This window comes from Lissotriton vulgaris, chromosome 1_1, assembly GCF_964263255.1.
Source record: "Lissotriton vulgaris chromosome 1_1, aLisVul1.2, whole genome shotgun sequence".
In the NCBI taxonomy this organism is placed as follows: Eukaryota; Metazoa; Chordata; class Amphibia; order Caudata; family Salamandridae; genus Lissotriton; species Lissotriton vulgaris.
This window is the reverse complement of record NC_141685.1, coordinates 210716070-210737512: the sequence shown is the minus strand read 5'-3', so window position 1 is coordinate 210737512 and position 21443 is coordinate 210716070. Positions and strand designations below refer to the sequence as shown.

Here is a 21443-nt window from a genome sequence, read left to right as displayed (position 1 = left end):
GTTCACCAGACACAACATTTACCGCTAAACGCCCTAGCTGGCGTGCAGGTGTTATAATACTTCTTGAACATTGTTCGCCCAAACCATGCCCACTGACTAGCCTGACCATTCTGGCTAGCAATACCAAAACTCATAAGATAATGAGTACTAGATAAACAGCAGCTGATCAGGTCAGCCTGAGCACCAGTGCACCTTATTGAGAGCATGGTATACCTGTAACAAACCAACTGCACAAGATCGTAACTAATTGTTTGTCTTGTCTTTTCTCTGTGTGTTTGTAACTGTCATTTTTCTTTACAGATGCAACTGGTTCCTCTAAATTAGAGGCTAACCACCCATTTTTTCTAATTGCACTTTTTACACCTATTTTTCACTTTCACGTCCTCAGGTCAGGGTGGGCCTTAGCACGCCCATACTGCCGAGGTACAACTCATAGGTCCTGACGAATGCCAGGTTATTTAAACCACGATGGCAGAAACATGTTGACCCCACTTAAGAGGAAGTGGCCAAACAATTTATTTGGCCCCCTTTCCACACCTTGTTTTTAATATGTCTGATTGGCCACCCAATAAACTTTTTGTGACACAATCCAGACATTTTTAAGTAAAACACACTGTCACCCTCCACTCTTCACAACACAAAAAACCAGCTCCGCAGTAACTCTGGCGTCGAAGCACACCGGGGAGGCACTCGGTCTCTCCCGGTGGGGCCCGATGATGAAGCATGTCACCAACCAGGTTGGTGAGAGAGGGCCTTCTATATAAGTATAAATAGATTCATATATCTATCCCCATGCTCCTTTTCTTGATGTTACAGTAGTCACTCTCTTTTGTTGTTTATACTACTTATTGGGGGACCAAGAGTGTTTTCTCTACATTATCCCTCTCTCTCTTGTTGAATATGAGTGCTTCAGAGTATTCCCAAGTCTATTCTTGAGCATCTCATCCAGAGCAGGTTTTTTCTTTACATCCTTGTACTTATTGATTACAAGTAACAGAAGGCAAATAAAAAGCCTGGATTACTCAACAGAGGCATAAAGAAACTTTGAAGCGTTGCTGCTGTTCAATGTTTACTATGGTGCAGCCTCTTAGCACAAGTGTTTTGTTTCTTGAACCTGTTTAGATGGAGCTCTACCCTCCTCGGCTTTTGAATTCAATCAGGTTGTATGCTGCTCGACACCTCGCTCGTGTTGCATGCCTGGTGCTTTGCTAACTGAGCTATATGTTGTTCATTATGAGGGGGTAATATATAAAAGTAATTCTGGGCCATAACATGCCCCAGTTGGGAATTTCAATTGAATTGGGGTCTCTTGTGCCTCTTGGAATTCGATCGTCCAAGTTACTAATTGGTCTTTAATGACACATGTGGAGCTTCTATTCAGCACTCCTCTAAGAGAACATTTAAGTGCTTCTCTTTCCGGTATGTGGCTGATAATCGTCTGGTGCTACTAGCAAGACTAACAGACATCACACTCCTTTCTGATTGAATTTCGTATGCATTTGTGCACTAAATATTGCCATATTTTTTTTGTATAGAGGCCATTATTGGTCAGCCAAAGTTCTTTTGTGACACATTGTCCTGATGATGGCCTTGGTCGATTTCACTATTGGGCTGAAACGTCGAATTCTATCCATATAATACTGACTTCCTGATGTTCTGTTTATTTACAGGATCTAAATTCTGTATTAGGATTTTGATCGATTTTCAATATGTATGAAGTGATCTTTTTATTTATTTTGATAACATAGATGGCAGCGTATTACACTTTATAGTTTCTATCAGCACTATTTGCGTTGCTTATAAAACTAATGTTTTGGTATTAAACGATTTCAGAAAAAACAATTTTGGCATGTGAATAATTGAACTGCAGTGTTATATGCAACGTGTTAGTCTACATGGGCTTTTCCCTTTTCTTCTTGGAATAGATGTTTTCCTCTTCCTTTTCTCTGGGTTCTAAAGGTCACTTAGTTTAGTGAACTTTAACCTCTTCCATGCTGATGACAGAACGGTTCCGTCATCAGCTACGGGTGAGCTGTGCTGATGACGGAACCGTTCCGTCATGACCACACCCAATTCTGAAAATGCAGCACAAGAGGAAAATATCCCTAGCAGCGATGAGGTTAGAATACTCTGTGTCAACATTTGTTGTTTATAGTTTGTCTATTTCAGCTGAAACTATCCCAAGTGAACCATAGTTATTTGCTGACATAACTTGAAAATCCAGGCACAATCCTCGAAAAGTGTGCATAAGAGTGGGAAGGCTTTTTCCCCCTCTTCCAGCTGCTACACCAGATCTCTGTTAAAAATCTGTTTTAAGAGCAAGACAGTACCAGCGCTCCAGAAAGGAGTTCTGGTGTTGATATGCACATGCTGATCATAGGCTTTGTAAGATAATGAATTCACACTTAAATGTACGAAAGTAATTTTAGAAATATATACCTTTCGAGCATTGATTGTAATGGTCCCACCATACACACTGCTCCCTGCTCCGTAAACCTTGTAGCCTTTCGAATTTACCTGCAGGTTGATGAGAGACACGGATTGGAAAATATTAGGTTAAGAGGTTATTGAAAGAAGGCGGTCACAATGTTCAATATCTTAGAGCTAAAAAAAAATCAAAAATGATTTAACTAACTTATCAACAAAACCATCAAGTTGATTCTTTATACCAGGATTCAAAAACACGGTCCATAAATATTTAAACCACTGATTCAAAAATAAAGGACAATCTTATAGTAGGTGCAATGATGAGTATGACATTCTAAGGAAACAAGTACAACTGTAGTAATTCTTAAAAATCCTTTCAGGTGCCAAACATGACAGAATCCCAGACTCCATTTTAGGACTACTGTTCTTAGACGCACGCCTCAAAATGTCATGCTTTCACCGGACTTCCCAATCAGCTACAGCAAGCCGGGCTGAGGGTTTGGTAGGCATATATCGTCTAATATTAAGATGACTGAGACATTTCATCTCCATTTTAATAATAAATTTGACCATAAAATTCCTTAGCCACTGTGGTATATTGATAGCAAAATGAATTTAAGTAAAACACGATTAGCCTGGTTGGGCTTGTACACACTGAATTGCACACTGGAAGGAAAAAAATAGCACCTGGTTCGCTTACGCTTCTTTGAAAGAAGAAATGTATCTACCTCATGCCAAATAGTCTCAAGAACAGGAGTTCAGTTCCAGGCGAATACCTTGTACAGGTACTGATGTGGGAAGTTGGACAACTATCTTCAGGACAATCGAGCTTTCTCTACAACAACATGAGTGCCCAGTCATAAAGGGCTGGTGGTCTGTCTTAGTCCAAAATGCTCTTATTAACAGAGAGAATAAAAAAACGCCAAGTAAACATATGCCACCCAATAATCAAAATGCCCTTTTGTTTCTGAAGACATAATATGAAAGCATAGAGGAGAATGTGAGTGAAATATCTGCAGCCATTCCTCTGCAATGAACACTTCAGAAAATGCTACAAACAAAAATATTTGGAAACTGTAGGTCTCTTGTTCTCGGCCAATCTCTAGGAGCATGGGGGTCTATCTGTCACACGAGGTCTTATCTTCCTTTGAGTATCCACTTCACTTATTTTTAAGCTCTATGAATGACAGATAATGCTCCATGGGTCACCTTCTGATCACAAATAAAGTACTGAGCGCCCCTCAAGCACTGCACTCACCCTCTCCAGCACTTCCGCTAAGTGGCGGTTGAGCCTCTGTTCCCTCTTCCGGATCTTGTCAATGTCCCACTGCAGATCTTCCATCATGGTTTCCAGCACGGACACGCGAGACTCTGCAGTTTCCACCTTCTCCTGCAGTTTAGAGAACTAAACAGGAATTGGTGACAAAGAAAGGTTGATCAGCTATAAAGGTGACCTCTGTCACAATGCCTTAGTAATCCTGAATTGGGGCATTACCATAGTCTGCAGATTCACTGCATACTGAGCTTCCATCCCCAATGGTGCGCACAATCCCACACTATTGAAACCAGGCCCTGAATGATTTCAATCAAGCTTCAAACAGAGGGTGAATCAACCCTATAATACAACAAATATAAGTGTGCGGTATGGTTTTAAAAAGCTAATAGATTGTGCTATGTTTTATCTAATGTAGAAGGCACAGGGATGAACATCTGTGAATTTACTGTGTAGCATGCGTTTTACGTCGTTCCAGTATATCAAGCACTTTATCCAGTACAGCAAGCCCTATCCAAGCTGTGATCTTTTCATTTACCTCCTGCATCATTCCATTGTGTTTCTCCTGCAGAAGCTCCGTCAGTTCCTGCAGGCGGCCGTTCTCATGCATCAGGAGTGCATTCAACTCTTTCACAGTCTGCTCCTCCATGCCGGGGTCTGGAAAGAGATTTGTGGCCAATTAATGCAGAGAACATGCTCTAAACACATGGGCAGATGGATAGTAGATATAAATGCTATTTTTTTTATAAATGCTATTCTTGATTAGAGAATGACAAAATCATTTTTAATCACTTACATTCTCTTTCTTGAACAGTCTCAGGACACTAAAATCTTCAACAAACCAGAGCAAAGAAGCACACGACATGGAGACAAGAAGAGCGCAAAGAACCCAAGTAGAGAACAAGAAAACACCAGGGATAGTCCAATGAAAGACACCCAATGAGATGACAAGCACAGACACCCCAGGCGAGCAAAAGAAAAGGCCAAGTAGAGTGCAAGAAAACATGCTGTATGAGAGGGCTTCAATCCCAAAGAAAAGCACAAAATAAAGCAAGGAACCTCCCACAAGGAGAAAGCAGAAATGATCATTAAAGGCGAGCACAGCTAATGAGCTAAAAGGGGACAGCAAGAAAAGACCACCTCCATCCAACCCCCTCCCCCCCCCCCCAAAGAGAATGAAAGATCACAACCATGCGAGACTCCGGTGACTGATCACTGCTTAGCACGGTCTTCAAACAGATGAGCTCTCTGATAATGAGCCAATCGTACATTTGTGCCCTCTTCGTTCCTTAGGAATGTCACAGTGTGGACTCCAAGGAAACCTGGGCCTGATGGACCCAACCATTTTGCGATTGCAGCCCTGTGATTCCCACAATCCTAGGGTATGTATGAAAATTAGAAAAGCATATCCAACTCGCAAAATAGGTTAACTGACCCATTTTGAATATCAATTAGGAAGGGGTGAGAAAGAGGCTTCCCATCGTAACTGCAATTTAGAACAGTAAGTAGCAACGGCTTGCGACTGCAATTGGGTATAGAACAACTCAAAACTCCTAAAAGAACACATTTGACAAAGTTTAGAGAATCATGTCAGGCAACCTCACAGGGGATCAGGCAGTAGACCAAGGTATTACTCTATGACCCTCCCCACCCCCCCGCCTGTACCCATCTATCGGGCGTGCTCCAAATGAGATTTTTTTTTTTAAAGCAGCACCAGTTCTTTTAAAGAACACAGGCTCCCATTAAAAAAATAAAAATCCTGTTGGTGAATGCAAATAAAGGAATGATGGACTGCTGTTTGTTGCAGGCTGCCACCTATGTGTTGGTAGCCAATCATAGGGGGTCGCAAACAGCAACCTTGCTAATTAATACCGCATGCAACTAAACATTTTGCGGTGCCACCTATATTTGGATCACATCACAAAATTTAAACTGGTCGCAAATGGACAAGCCTGAAAACGTAGGATTCCTTAGAGGTGCTCAAAGGCGGCGTCAGGATGCAGCTTGAGCACAGTGTTGCAGCCATCCAGATGGGACAGGAATAAGTACACCACTGCTACTTTGATGTAGGTTTTAGGTAAGAAGGTTCCACTATTTTCAGGAGCATGAGCTGTTACCACGCAGTCAGTGTTTTCTTGGTGATGAATTCCTTGAAGGAGAGGTCTTCATCAAAGCTGCATCTAAGTGGTTGTGCATTTGCTGTCGTTTGGAGCCCGATGCAATCTAGCCACATATCAGAAAGACAACTACGTCTCTAGCTCTCACCTTTGCGGCTTAGGTTGTGAACACCATTTCCCTGATGCAACAAAGATTAATACCTTTCACTTCTGCTATTCAGATTGGAAGTATGGAAATATTGTCTCACAACTGTACCTCTCAAACCTGATTCTTAATCTTGAGACATCATGTGGCCATCTTTGTTAAACTCGGCCCAATCTTGATCAACAGATTTTTGGAGACTGTTTTTCAACTCATTGATGGATATGCAATGCTCACCTTTACACTTAAGTGGCTGGAGAGCGAATAAGCCACTATGGCTGATCTGTCTCTTTAGAACGTTGAGTTTCCCCCTCAGGTTTGCAAGTACAACTCACCTTTGCTGTTTAGGTTGCGAGACAGGGTCTCTACCCTCGCTTGCATTTTGTCATACACTGCTACAATCTGCGCCACAGCCCGACGAGAGGACTCCACACGTTCTTGCAGCTGGGTTTCAATCTCCTCACTGCTGCTGCTTGCCAGCGTGGCCAGGAAGGAGAATGCCGGCTCCAGCTGTCCCTCAACTGCAAAGAACAAGAGAAAAAAGAAAATGTCAGAGACGTGTAGGGACCTGGAAGACAAGGAAAAGAGGAGAAACCAGGAAGCAGAAGCCCAGTTTGGCTGGAAGGATGAAAAGAATTTGTGATCCTTCTCTGGATGGGGCTGTTTGAGAGGCAAATTGGCAGTGAGAATGGAGTTCAGTAAATCAGTCAAGGCTTTTCCCAAGTTATGTTGATTCTAAATACACATGCCATCCTCAACGCTACTAAAATCGCAAAAATGAGTTTAATACCTGAAATAAACGTCAACAATATCGAACAGTGTAGTAGAAGTCCGCAAACTGTGAGCATGCATGGAGGAACACGAGAACCACAGCATAAAAACACACTTCACCCTGAGCCCTTTATTTAGTCTACTAAATGTACATTATTCATGCTGGGAAGTGCATGTGCAACAAGTGAAAAAAATAGAGGCCAGTCTCCTTTGGTTGTAAATTGCAATCCACAATTGCCTTTTCTCATAAGTGAATGGCTGCACAGCTGTAAACTTTAGACCTGAACGCCATCATCCTCAGCCCATTGTGGGGAATAAAGACCTTGGGTAACTTCCAAAGGAGACCAAGCGATAAACCAGTGTAGGGAGTGTCTTTTGACTTTCTAAGAAAAGATCAAGGATTTGACTAGAAATGGAATTACATCTGGATGATCATACCAGAAGAACAAAGAAGAGTGAACAGTAATATTGTATCCTGGATTTGTTTCAGACTTAAAAATGTGCTCAATAATAACTTATGACTGTTCTTTTTCACAAATCTAAATTGGAATGAACACAAAAAAGCTATTAAATCCAGAGCACTTTTAAACTCAAGCTCACTTATGAAGTTCAATTCCAAACATGGACAGATGTCACTCGCTGCTGTTGAAAGCAACTGTGCACAAAACCTTTCCCAAGCACTTTAAGGATCGGAAATATTTTTTATTTGAAGAAGTGATATTTTGGACCCTCTGAATAGCAGTTGTGAGTAATTGATCCAAAGCATAAGTTGTGAAATGAATTTATTAGAGTGGTCACGGGTACTTGGTATACGTTTTTAAAGTGTTTGAATACATTTTCACCAGACGGTGGAGTAATGAAATGATCCCACATATGCTAACTGGGAGCACCATATAGCGAGCTCAAATGAGCAAGGGCTCTTTTGAAAGATACAAAGGTTACCAAGGAGTATTTTGGTACTCAGTGGCGTTTGGAAGGGAGGCATTCCCACATAAAAAGTCACCTAATGAGAGAGTATTTTCTTTGTCCTTGCAAAACCATAGGATGTATTTATCCAAAAACCCTCGATTAGGTTACCATTGCAGACCCTGGGTAATCTTGATGGGCTTCCGAATCTTGTTTATCTGCCTGACCCTGCACTTCGTCACAAAATTGCAAGTGCAGATTAGGATGTAACCCCCATATTGGGGAGTCCCGCGTGTGGCTGCAAAAATTAAATAAAGGAGAGGGTTTTTGTGCATGCCCTTTGAAGATGAAAAGGACTATTATCCATGTTTTCATTAATTGACCTTTATTTTTACATTTGCACCATAAAGGTTTAAAACCTTTGTTAAAATATGGGGCTTACATCAGATATAATGCCATCAATTTTTTTATCCAATATACGATGTTTTGATGTTACAGTCAGATTGCGATGCTTTTTAAAGTCCGTGAAAAATTTTAATAATTGTGAAACGTTGTGATAGGAAACTGTATTGATTTATGGACAACGGTCCTAATAAACATATCGTACTACAACTACTACTTTAAATAATATGTAATTTGTCATGTATGCTGGGTTATACGAATACTTACATTTATCATGAATTTCACAACATACAAAACAAATTGGGGGCACTAAATAATATCACTACCCAACAAACGAACAGTATTTTATCAATGCCCTAAGAATAATTATTTGTCTAGAACCTGCAGGGCTGCAAACTTACTAAAAGCAGGGCCAACCTGTGCGCTTGCATAAGGTGTGTAACCCAACTAGTTCCCAGAATCAGAACTTATGAACTGCAGGCTGCACTAGGAATAATCATGGGAGCCCATGGAGTTAATAGTATACTCTGAACCTTGGATCTACGGTTTGCACGCAGTGCTGTACAAAAGAAATCTCAACATTGAAACTCAACTGTAAGATGTACATGTAATGTAAATGTATAGGAATTTATATAGCACAAATCACTGAGCGGTTTCTAAGCGCTTGCTTAGGGAACCCGTCCTGGTATTCCCCTGTGAGATAGCCCCGGCAGGGTATCCGCAAGGTGAAAGCCAGGAGATTAAGCAAGCTATTGCCCAGAGTCGCAGTGTGTGAACCCGTGAGACGAGTAGGCACCGGAGCGAGAATTGTCGAGTCCATGGACATTTTTAGGTCTCAAGACCCCGCCGAGCCGGGAATTGAACCCTGGTCCCGGGCTGACCTCTGCTTCCAGGTCTGCCTCCTCTAACCAGTGAGCCACACTTCTCCTACTGGGGTAACACGTTGCATGTTAAATAGGCATTGGCAAAGCAGACAGGTCTTGCTTTTCAACATGCAATGGCATAGCTAATGGGTCTGGCTTTTTGTTGGAGGAAGTGTTTGGAAGAACCAGAGTAAGTAACCTTTTGGAAGCTGGGAGTGAGGTCCCTCTGTTGAATAGACTGCATTAGCAAAGTTAGGCTGTATCCTCAAAGAAGTTTGTTGTGAAGTCAGAAGATGAACTTTATATTCTAACTTAAAAGGCACAAGCAACAAATAGTGGACAGATAATTTTCACTTTGGGTCAGTATTTTTGTTGCAGCCTCGGAAAGCTTACATGTGTGCATATCTATATTTTGAGTATAAAAAATGTGTAAAGATAGCGAAGTAAAACACAAGAACTTGCAAGGGTGATTAGTGAGAAACCTTAGGCTGTCATAAAGACAAACAGGACATGCTTGCTAAAAAACGCAGCCATAAACCAACAATTAAAATACCGTGACAGTAAATACACTAAACACACAGAGACTCTGAATTTCAAACTATATGTCATGTCGCAGTTAAACAAAAGGACTACTTGAGCACCATCACCAAGGGAAAAACCAACCGGCCACTGCAACTAACCAGAATATGTTGTGGCCTTGATGGACACACTATCCAAGCAATGGCAAGCCATGAAAAACCCAATGGTTGAAGTAGGTCCGTCCAAAGCCCGCTGTCTGCAGTACTACTTCTAGGTTCTTTTTAAAGCATTGTTAGCATTCTGCCTCCAAGAATGCTCAAGCTGTCTGGAGCAGGGTGTGAACTGGATAGGGCAAATGTGAGCATGCCCTCTGTGAGCAATCAAGGTTTCTACAGAGGGGACGCCACGTTCTCACTGGAGGGTTTGAAGTCCAGGTTTAACTTGAAGCAAAGGTAGTATCCTGGGAGCTGCACTTCAGTAAAGTCGCTGGATGCGCAGTAAATACAGGCTTTGCTAAGGCCAGACCAGGAAAGAGGCTCAGAGGGCCAGTAATAGGTGTCAAAAGGGAACTAACCGATCTTATTTGAGGATATCAAAGAGCCAGTGTAGACAGTCTGAGAGTACGTTTAAATGGTTTTCACAGCTTTGTGATCGACTCAAAGAGCCAGTAGAGACAGCTAAGGGAATTTGCCAGGGTGGGCCAGGGAGTCTTTTAGGGCTGGCTGGAAGGTTATGAGGGTCATCCAACACCTTGAGAGAGTTAGATATGGGTCATTTGGGGCTGATTAGAGGTCTCATAGGTCCTCTGAGGGCTCGTAGATGTGGCTTACGATAGGCTGAGGTCAACTGAGGGTTTCAGAGGGTGGCTCAAGCCTAGAAGAGGGTGATTAATGGACTGAGCACCGGCAGCATGTGCCTGGGCAACATCTGAGGGTCAATGGGGGGAAACTGAAGTCTGGTAGAAACTCTTGGTGCTAGCTGAGTATTCTGGATGGTCAAATGTTGGTTCCCGAGGACTGTCTGATGGTCAAAGGAAAGTGTCTGAGGATTGCAGGTGGTCTTTGATGGTGTCTGAGAAATAATTTACGATTGGTTGTGCTCCAGCTTTGATGAGTGTATATACAGGTCAAATTAGAATGCGTGACAGCTGGTAGAAATAATCGACTAAGCCACTGAAATCCAGCAGAATATAAGTGATGGCAAGTTGAGTGTGAATTAATCAGCTGGAGAAGGCCAAGTGGCTCTCAGTGGGCAGCTGAGTTATTGGCCCTAGTGTAAGATGTCTACAGTGGGTCAGACAATGAGGTTAATAGGGATTGGGTGGAGGGACACCCTCTACCAGTCTATGCTCCCAGACTTAAAGCAGAGCATGTTGGGGACAAGACAAACATGGAGGGTCTGCTGCTTCAACTGTCTCTCCAATACACGCTATCGGGGCATAAACGCCCCATAGAAGAGCCCTGCGTTCACTGCTTCATGCAGACACTCTAGGGGTGAAAAGTCCCAGCACTGTAGAGCAGTCTCCCTGTGCATGGGTCTATATAGCCCTGGCAACAGCTGCTCTCCCTAGGATGCAAGCTTGCATACTTCCTGCTCATGCTGAACCTCTCTGTGAGCGAGGGAAGCTTGCCCAGCTGCATCCTTAGCTAGAATATCTCTCCTGTTCAGTTTTCAGGGGCAAAGCTTGTGTGGCTGTTGCCGAGGCCTTGGTCGTTTTGTGTGTGTTAGGGACGTTTGTACAACTCCTAGAGTGTGTAACAGAGATCCCCATTGCCACCCGCCTTGTGCTGTGGATGGTCTGGCACACTTTACATGTATGGGCACGGACGCCACTATATATCAGATGTGAGCAGGTTTCAACAATCAGCAGACAATGCTTTAGTGAGTTATGTGAACCAGGAGGTGGTAATGCATTTTTATGTAAGAGGTCCTGGGCACCAAAGGATTAGAAGGCAACTTGGTACAGAAGGCCTCTGTCCCTGGCGCTTTCCCTCACCTCGCTCCCGGTCATCCTTTCGCTCCTGGTTGCTGTCGGAATCCGGCTCCGGTTCCGGCACTACGAGGGTTTTTTTGCCCTCAGACAGCAGGTCCGCGAGCCCCTGCTCCATGTCATACCGCTTCAGGATGATCTTAATGTTCTCGTCGAACTGTGGGGAAAGTAAGGACACGTCACCACTGATGGGATGGGCGGGGGGGGGAGAAGAGTGACAGAAGTGAGAGAGAGAGAGAATGAAGAAAAGAGAAAGAAGAAGAGAACGAAATCAGGAGTAAAAGAGAACAAAAAAGAAAGGAATCAGTCGTGCGAGAGAAACGCACCTGACTCCAGTAGCGGTTGACGAGGAGCAGCGAGGCGTCGTCCGTGGCCTGGCGCCGCTCCAGCTTCTCAATGTGCTCACGCAGCTCATCCTCGATCGCCTGACGCTGGTCCAGCATGTCAGCCAACTTCCGGTTCTTGGTTTGCAAAGTGCGGATGTCCAGCTCTTCCTGGATGAAGAAGGAGTGACATACATTCAGAGCATAAGGGTTGACATACCATCAGAGCATAAGGGGTGACATACCATCAGAGCATAAGGGGTGACATACCATCAGAGCATAAGGGGTGACATTCCATCAGAGCATAAGGGGTGACATTCCATCAGAGCATAAGGGGTGACATACCATCAGAGCATAAGGGGTGACATACCATCAGAGCATAAGGGGTGACATTCCATCAGAACCCATCAGAGCAAAAGGGGTGACAGACCATCAGAGTAAAAGGGGTGACATACCATCAGAGCCAAAGGTGGGACATACCATCAAAGCATAGGGGGTGGCATACTATCAGAGCAAAAGAGGTGACATACCATCAGAGCATAGGGGTCGACATACCATCAGAGCAAAAGGGGTGACATACCATCAGAGCAAAAGGGGTGACATACCATCAGGGCCAAAGGGGTGACATACCATCAGGGCCAAAGGGGTGACATACCATCAGGGCCAAAGGGGTGACATACCATCAGGGCCAAAGGGGTGACATACCATCAGGGCCAAAGGAGTGACATTCCATCAGAGCATAATGGGTGACATTCCATCAGAACCCATCAGAGCATAAGGGGTGACATACCATCAGAGCTAAAGGGGTGACATACCATCAGAACATTAGGGGTGACATACCATCAGAGCATAAGGGGTGACATACCATCAAAGCATAAGGGGTGACATACCATCAAAGCATAAGGGGTGACATTCCATCAGAACCCATCAGAGCAAAAGGGGTGACATACCATCAGAGTCAAAGGTGGGACATACCATCAGAGCAAAAGGGGTGACACACCATCAGAGTAATGCAGTTTGACAAGCCCCTAAGCTTTCAATGTCAATCCTGTTCATCTGAAGTATTAAACCCAATTAAAGAAAAAGCTTTAAATCTGATCGGACTATGTATAACAGGAGCTGTCGGATTTGTGCACTTCTACTCAATTATAAAAGAACGTCATGTGAAAAAAGCCTAAACTGTTCGAAATTGTTAGGGGGAAATATGGAAACAAGACCCCACAAAAACAATAGTGGGGCTCTGCGATTACATGCACACAGGAGAAACAAAGACAGATTGAAAACATTGGATTTAGGAAGTCAAGTCCAAGAATGCACATACCGTGGATGAGACTCCACCAAGTTTGATAGTCTCCACTTTGGTACCAGAGTCCTCGACTGCTGCTTTCTTTTCGGGGGGACCAGAGGTGCCCCCATCACTGCTGGACCGCTTGCTGCCAATCCCCGACATCCTGCTCTGTAAAAGAGTAAAACACAACTCAAGTAGTGAGATACTTCCCAGCTCAGAGCCTTCAGAGTGATTGTATATGCTCTCAAGGCATATTCCGGGTTCATCAGAAACTACAGGAATGTCATAATTAAGGCTCCCAGTTTTCCATTTTTACTGGTGTTTACAGATAAATACAGACAGAAAAAAAACTGATTGTATTTATTTTTAAATATTTAAAATAGGTTTTCTTTAGTGCGATTCTCACTACTGTTAATCATGCGTGCTTGGTCAACAGCTGTGCAGACTTACACATAGCCTAGTTTAAACAAAAAAAAGGTTTCCTTGTGACCCTAGTTTAGCTGCTTAAGCTGTTCTACAGTGCAAATGATTGCAGATGACTACATTGTATTGTAAATGGCTATAACTCATTGGACATTCAAAAATGAGTAAACATTTTTCGGTTAATAAACGTGGAAATATGCTCATTGCAGCTTCATTTTTTACACTGTGTGGGCTAAAAAAAGGTGATGGATTAAACACAGATCTCTTGACTAGGTGTGAGTGTTTGATTGGTTCAGATGCTCCGTCCACCACCACCCCCTTTTGTACCGCTTTGTTCGCCATAAGTTGGCAGGGTATGCTCAGACGTGAGTCCCTTGCTCACTTTGCCACTGGATTCAAGCAAGCCGGGCTGAAGACAGCTGAAATGCCAGAAACCGCTCCTCGGAAGCTTGTTTCCGGTCCAGGGAAGGCACGGCTTGGCAGTTCGGGCTGGACTGTTCCTATGAGGCACAGGGTCAGACTGATTTGCATATGGCTATGTCTGAACTGGTGTGGCAGAGTGGGCTAAAGAACGGTGATGGATTAAACCCAAATCTCTTGACTGGGTGTGAGTGTTTGATTGGTTCAGATGCTCCGTCCATCACCACCCCCTTTTGTACCTCGTTTTTTACACTAAGCACAAAATAATTATGAATATGTACAAATAAAATTAGCTAAAAATAAATATGGATAAATACAGACAAAAGTGTAAAAATATATATGTTGAATTCACAAGAAAGATTACTTCACTCGCGGGGGGTTAAATCAAGACGGATTTATTTCACACAGAAGTAACAAAGTATATATATATATATATATATATATATATACCATAAAACCAGGAGCCCTAGTCACAATGAATTCTAGTGTACTTCGTTGGGTTACTGCTGCAGATGTGAAGCATCAAAACTTGGGAGAGAGGTGGGTGATGTGCTACTGTAAATAAAAGTTTGGTATGTCGATTGCTCTGTGTCAACATTCACGGTTTCTTCCATTTACTTTACAGAAGATATATATTCGAACCTCATCTAATACTTTAAATACAAAGAATGTCAGAAACAGGGAACCTTCCCTCCGCCCAGCACACACACAACACCATAATGAATGGATCTCCTTTGAAACAGCAAATAAACTTCGATTGGACCTATTGAAAAGGTTTAAGTTATTAAGTCAGTCCATATGAACTATAATAATGAACGATATTTTTATATATAAAAAATAACAAAACAATTTACATTAAATATAGAGTGTACATTGATAATTTTAAAAACAATTGGCACCATTGTTAAATGAATAGCGGTTTCACATAACGTGATGCGGCCACAGTTACAAAAGTGCATTAAAAATAAATTCAAAATCATATATAACTAAATCTTGAACCACCGTCCAATACAGGACGCAGATGAATGCTCGGGCCTCCATAATACTGCACTATAGCTAACGCAGATGTCAAAGCTCATCCAGCGCTTTCCAATAACACAGGCAATTTTTCCTCCGCCAGCAATTTGTGCATAATTTATTTCCTCCATCTAACCACTGTAGTATTTGGTCCTGTCCCAGATGATGCCTTGTGCCAAATACCTCCAAGCCAACAAAAAGATCTAGGCGGTAGATACCCATTTTGTTTGTGGTGCATACTTCCAGAAAACATATTTATTTATTTATTTATTTATTGGGCTTATTGAGTGCGACAGATACCCAAAAAGGGCTTCCCGGCGCTAAAGCAGAATACTGAACCAGAGAGACAGGAAAGGGTTATAGGAGGAAAACCTGAACAGGTCACTGGTTAAAAAGCCAGGTCTTAATGGCTTCGCGAAAGTGAGTGTACCGAGTTTCTAGACGGAGAGGTTGCAGAAGGGAGTTCCAAAGCTTTGGGCCTAGGAGGGAGAAGGATCTACCTCCCATCCTCGTACGGTATGTTTTAGGGACACAGAAAAGACCTTGGGTGGTAGATCTCAGGCATCGGGCAGGCGTGTAGGTGTGCACGAGGGTTTGAAGATATCTGGGAGCATTGCCCCACTTTATCCTGTGCATAGAGGTGTAACCATTGCACTAAACTGCCAAGGCCTTATCTTTTAAAGCTTGTTGGAACTGGTGGGTGGGTAGAACAACTACTGTCACCCACCGCACTTTGCATCACATCTCCAGACAGGGCAGCTCCGTCCTGAATAACAATGTAAGACACACTGAATTCACTGCTGTGAGAAAGGTCATGTTTATGTCACCACTCTGCTAATTATTATGCTAGTAAGTAATTGCATTACCTTATCGTCCCCTCCTTCGCCTCCCTTCATTAAGAGAGGGAAAAGGGCTCATGCAATGCAAGTACCAGTAAGTCATTGAAGCAAAACCTGAAAAAGCATACCTCTTTTGGGTCACAGAATTTCGGCATATATGAAATCGTAAGCGTGTAATAACATGCACATATGCTGTGCATCATGATTAGAAAGAAAACTCGTGCTGCAGAAAACAAGAGAAGCAAGGACATATTAGCCTTATATCAGGTCATTTAAGACATAAAAATGTTGCCTTTATCCTGCACCTGAACCATTGCCCAAGCTCCAGAATGAAGAAGTTTAACTAGTGTCGCTAATAAGAAAGTGATACCGTATGATCCCAGTTTATTCCATTATCTGCAGCGATTCGCCAATGTAAACAATGAAGATAGAATCACACGCCACAATGGTTCTCCTCTTACACGGAGCCCCGTGCGAGATGCAATAGCAAAAGGATGAATGGCTGTCCATGACCCGGGCTACGTCTTGTCTGTTCCGCAGGTATCAATTTTAAAATAAACCGAGAGAAGGGGAGGGTGCGTGAGCACGGCAAGCAGAGAAGCTTAGCTTCCACTGGTAAAGAAGAAGAGAGATCTGTGGCCTAAATGCATCATCCTGATTTTGGCTCCTAAAACTCAATGCGATACATTCCACATTTTGAACACTCAACAGAAGGCAGACAATTTAGAGGTTTGCAGCATGAACATATAATCCCTGGCAGTCCAGTGACATAGGGTAACTAACATTTCCTTCACATATGTTTCTGGAATAAACGCACAAGAACTCGCACCGAATGCTTTACTGGGGCTGCAGTCTAGAGCTAAATGCAACAGTGGTACCGTCTAGATGCAGTGTTGGTACAGTTTCAAGGGACGTGCTCGCTGCAGGCCTCGGAGCACTGCGGTTGCAAAGCTTCAGACCAGAGGCAATGTTGATGCACTTCTAAACGAAATACGTTTTCTGTAGTAGATGCCGAGCAGGGACACAGCTGGCTGCAAGGTGCACTGCAAGGGGGTGAATTGTGGTGCAGTACTTGTAGATTGTATAATGAAATGTTTAGTGTAAGATGCAGTGATGGTACATTATTGTTGTCAGTTGCACTGAACTCTGGTCCAATGTTTGGTGCAGTGACACGTGCAATGCTCGACTGGTCTAGTGCCAGAGGCAATGTGTGGAGTGAGCTGCAGCGTTAGATGCATTCATGCTGCTGCGCTAGGTGCAGGTGCAATGCCGAGGCATCAGCGTCTGCACAGCTAGTGCTCTAATAAATGCAATATTAATTGCAAAGCTGAAAGGTGTCACTTTATATTCAGTTCTCGGCTCAGTATTTGCTACTCCTGGACGTAGCATTAGTAATGAGGTAGTGTCCGACGCATTTCTAGATACAGAGCAGTGATCCAGACGCAGCTCGGTGGGTGAAGGGGGGTGCCAGGGTATCCCAGCTGCGGTGGAGCGCAGGTGCTCGCTGCATACAGTGCCGGAGATAGTGCAGCGCCAGGGACAACGGAGTGTGATGTGCTGGGAATATGCGGGTGGTAAGGTGACCACCTATCTGTTACTTACACGCTCCGTCGGTTACTACAGGTTAACGTCAATTGCCGGTTATCGATCTTTCCACAAACGACATTTGTCCCCAGCTCCAGTACTTCCAGGTCACATGACAGCCAATCCCAAGGCTGAATACATTCAGCCGAATTGAAGTGTGAGGGACTCGCAGTGGGTAACGTGAACTAGGATTGGAGAATCCCCTGTCTCCGAAGCCAATCCTAGACCGCCACACAGAATTCCGAATTGCTGATTGGTTGCACCGTGCGCACGTGCTCCGGTGAGGTACACAAAGTACCATCTCTCGAGCCGAGCATCACCTGTAAACAGTGTAGGACAGGCGGGCGCTGGCTAGGTACCAAGGGCGAGGCGGCGGTGACGCCTGCCGGGCCTTAGGAGCGACAACAGGTGGTGTGTAGGAGCAGTGTCAGCTCAATGACTCAGGGCCGGTCCTGGGATTTTTTGGGCCCTGGGCAAAAAGGGAAAGGTAGTGTCACCCCCCTAATTGGCATATGGCGTGACGTAACATTGATACTATAAACTGGCTATTAATCCTGTGGCGTTGTTGAAGAGGTTTTGCATGAAGCAAATTTACTGTGATGCAACATCAATAGAAACATAAATAATTGCATTGAAACATAAGTTGAAATAAACCACTTGGATGCTGACATTTGACTTTTCCCATTATTCATGACGAGTTCACTTTGTCATTAGCATCCAATATAATATGTGGATATACATATTATTCACTGGGAAAAAAGCTTAGCCCAGTTGCTACAAACGATATATCTTTACTCTAATGTTAACATTTACTCCGGTCAAGTACAGTATAATATGTATAGGTATTTGGTATTAAGATAGTGTAAACCAAGCACAAAGGGATTGAAGAGCTGTACAGGGTAAAACAACTACACGGTCAATGTGTGTGAAAAGGGGTATGTACTTAATGGACTGTTATAATGGTGTGATCTTTAAAGAGGTCAGTATTCGTCTGTTGCCTCAATTGGAGCTGGGTTAGGAATATGCCGACGGATATCATTCCAGATCATTGGTGCATCGATGGAGAAGATCTTTTGCTTTGTGTTTTTGCACTTCTTTGTCATTCTACTGAACTTGTCTTGGCTGTGGGTGTGCGCAGAGACCCCTGGAGATTGTAAACTCGACATCCAAGTAAGTAAGCAGGGGTGCTGTCCGCCAATAGGAGACTATGGAGTTCCATCAGGGAGAACTGATGTGGTCATTTTTCTCCAAGCCATAATGAGGCATGATGAAGCATGTAAAATGCCCTCAAGGGGTGGTTAAGTGGATCGAAATTCCAATGCAGTTTTCCAGATAACTAGTGCAAGAGAAGGCATGAGGCGCAGATGATTTTTGACCAAGAAATACATAAAAAGAAACAGAACAGTTGAAAATAGCTAGAGTCCTATTGAACGTTTCACTCAAGTCACTGTAAAATAAAGCAATGGGATTGAGTGAGATCACTCTGAGTACTGATAAATTCACATTTTCATTTAAAATGTTACAAAGCACAGGCTATACCTGTGAAAAGGGCACCGGAGTGCTGCACAAACAAAGCATTATTGTCTAAGGTGTTCTCTGCCAGTAATTAGCATTCTGGGAATTTTCATCCCAAGTTTGCACTATTAAATGTGAATCTACCAGAAAAGGTAATGATATGTAGGCTTAAAGATTGTTATTGGCATGTGCCCTGAGCCATGGCTACAAGATTCCTGCCAACCCCTTCTACGGCCCTTAAAACTTCTAATAATATCAGTGTCCACTTACAATTTGGCAGCACCAAAGTACATTTGCCCCCTTTCTTGGGCCTCTAAGGGACTTATTCACAAACAAGCCCATTACTCCGCCAGTGCCTTACTTTTTAGGACTTTTTTGGGGAGCAATGGGCTTGCCCAAATTTACAAGGCCACGTAGAGTCAAGTCACCCTGCATGACTTTTTAGGGCCTTGTAAATATTGGCCCCTTTCATACATTACTCTGCATGAAAGGAACATTCCATGGGTACTGCTGTAAGTGTTCCCACACAACAGCTATGGAACTTGACGCGTTCCTAGATTTACAACATTTTCGAGAACTAAATGCTTCAGTGGGCCAATGAGGAGTAATACTTTTATTTCTCCTTCTTTCTAAGAGGAAAATGCCATTAATTATTGTTTTTGTACAGGAAGGTGTCTCTCCCCACACAAAAACAATCATCTCTGGAGAAGTGTGGCTCACTGGTTAGAGGAGGCATACCCTGAAGCTGAGGTCAGACCCGGGACCAGGGTTCGATTCCCTACGCGGCAGGGTCCTGAACCCAATTGTCCACGGACTCGATAATTCTCGCTTCGGTGCCCACTCTAAGCACAAGTTCACACTATGCAGCTCTGGGCAACAAGCTTGCTTAATCTCCACAACGGCCCACCCGCGGCGGGATGCCTGGCTTTCACCTTGGGGATGCCCAGCACGGGTGATCTCACAGGGAAAAATCAGGACGGGTTCCCAAGGCAAGCGCCGAGATGCCCAAGGGTAAAATCGAGCGCTATATAAGAACACACATACATACATACATCTCTGCAGCACATACACCCTTGCAGACTGACGCATGGGTGCCTGCGCTGGCGCATGGCAGCCAGTTGTTCACCAGTACAGGGGAATGCACAGGGATACGTTGCATTGTTGTTAATACGATGCATCCCTGTGCTTTAAAAATGACGCAGTGGGGGGCGTGGCCAAGATGGCGGCGGAGTAGGACATGTTTTTAAGTCCCTCCGGCGCCGCTTCTTCTGCGCTTTGATTAGCAACCTCCTGGACGGATTTGGCCCAAGACCCGCTGTTGCCCTGATCCCTACGAGACCCGGTGCCGAAATCGGGACCTCCCGGGGTGCCGACAACAGTGGAGACGGACGGGAAGCGAGACCGGTGCTGGGAGCTGGGCCACCCAGTACGGTGCCTGACGGAGCCTACACCCTAACTCCATGCCCCGGACCGGCCCGTAACAGACCCTGGAAGCCGGCGACCCACCTTCTTCTGGCGGCGGAACAGCGGAACTGCTAACTACGGTGAGCGGGTTGGACGGGCGGAGGCGCGGGAGCTGTGCAGCGGCCCGGATGCACGAAACTCTAGCCCGGGGATCTCCGCCCTACATTGCCGAAGTTTGGTGGGCTTTCGGCCCTCCTGAAGTAAACCCCGCTTCCCTGCTACCTCTCGGATTGTAGCGGTCTGTGGGGGGTAGCCGGGCAGTGCCTTTCCCCAGCAACACTGCGGTAGCGCCCCTGTGCCCTGAGGGACTCCTAAGACAAGACGCCGCCGGTGCGAAAATCGAGCCCAGGGATCTCGGGCCTACAACCCATCGGGACCTCCGGGGCAAACCTGTGTCACGGCCTCTGTGGGGGACTTTCGGGGGCAAGCCTGTGAATGCTGGGAAGACAGCTGTAGAATTGCCTGGACCTTGGGCGAGCAGTCCAGTGCCTAGCGGACTGCTGCACCCTGGTGGTCAGCCTGGCTGGTGAAAACGACCAGGCCCGTCCATAGCCCCCCCTACAAATAAGCTAGCTCCAGTTGGCAGAGAAGGGCGCCAGCTACCTACGAGGTGAGCCAATTTAACGGACCCACTCCTCTGGCTTGAATGACCTACCTGTGTTGGGGGGTGCGACCGTGTGGTGGAGAGTGACCTGGGCACCCGGGAGGCGACCCACCTGGCTGTATCCCCCTGCAAAGGAGGATTCGGTGCCGCCTAAGGCACCAGTGTCGGAGGGGCCCCTGGGGTCTGGAGCTGACCCTCAAGGGAAGAGACGCTAGACGGGGCCTGACTCAGAGGCGGGGTTCTGGCAGGGGGAGCGCTGAACCCAACGGACTGAGCCTGAGCCACGAGCCGACCAACGTTGGATTGGTTGGGTTATCCCCTGCTCCTGGATCGGAAACTTGCTCTCGGGGTGCTCCTGGGCTCGCGGCACAACAGCCATGGCGTCTAACAGGACGAAGAAGGAAAAGCCTGGGAAGGAAGGGGTCCCGAAGGGAGCGGCGACATCTCCCTTGCCTGCCCCGGAAAAAACCCCTCCCAAAAAATCTGAATCCGAGGAACCTGCCACCAAGGCCTTCATGAGAGAACTCTTTGCAGCAATTAAAGAGGACATAGCTGA

The 21443-nt window shown here is 44.8% G+C and overlaps 1 protein-coding gene across 2 annotated transcripts in view; it reads right to left on the bottom strand.

Annotated features, from left to right (window-relative positions):
* The window catches only part of RNF20 (ring finger protein 20), a 196266-nt gene extending 178821 nt beyond the window's left edge, over window positions 1–17445 (bottom strand). Inside the window, exons 1-8 of one of the 2 annotated variants that reach the window (XM_086952191.1) lie at window positions 17323–17445; window positions 13055–13189; window positions 11737–11904; window positions 11417–11567; window positions 6295–6480; window positions 4239–4357; window positions 3686–3832; window positions 2440–2517 (exon numbers count right to left, since the gene is read on the bottom strand). In XM_086952191.1, coding sequence (XP_086808317.1) covers window positions 2440–2517; window positions 3686–3832; window positions 4239–4357; window positions 6295–6480; window positions 11417–11567; window positions 11737–11904; window positions 13055–13183 — 978 coding nt within the window. In that variant the 5' untranslated portion in view covers window positions 13184–13189; window positions 17323–17445. The remainder of the gene's footprint in view (window positions 1–2439; window positions 2518–3685; window positions 3833–4238; window positions 4358–6294; window positions 6481–11416; window positions 11568–11736; window positions 11905–13054; window positions 13190–17322) is intronic. The other variant, XM_086952192.1, reaches the window with a different exon arrangement.
* Window positions 17446–21443: the final 3998 nt, after the last annotated feature.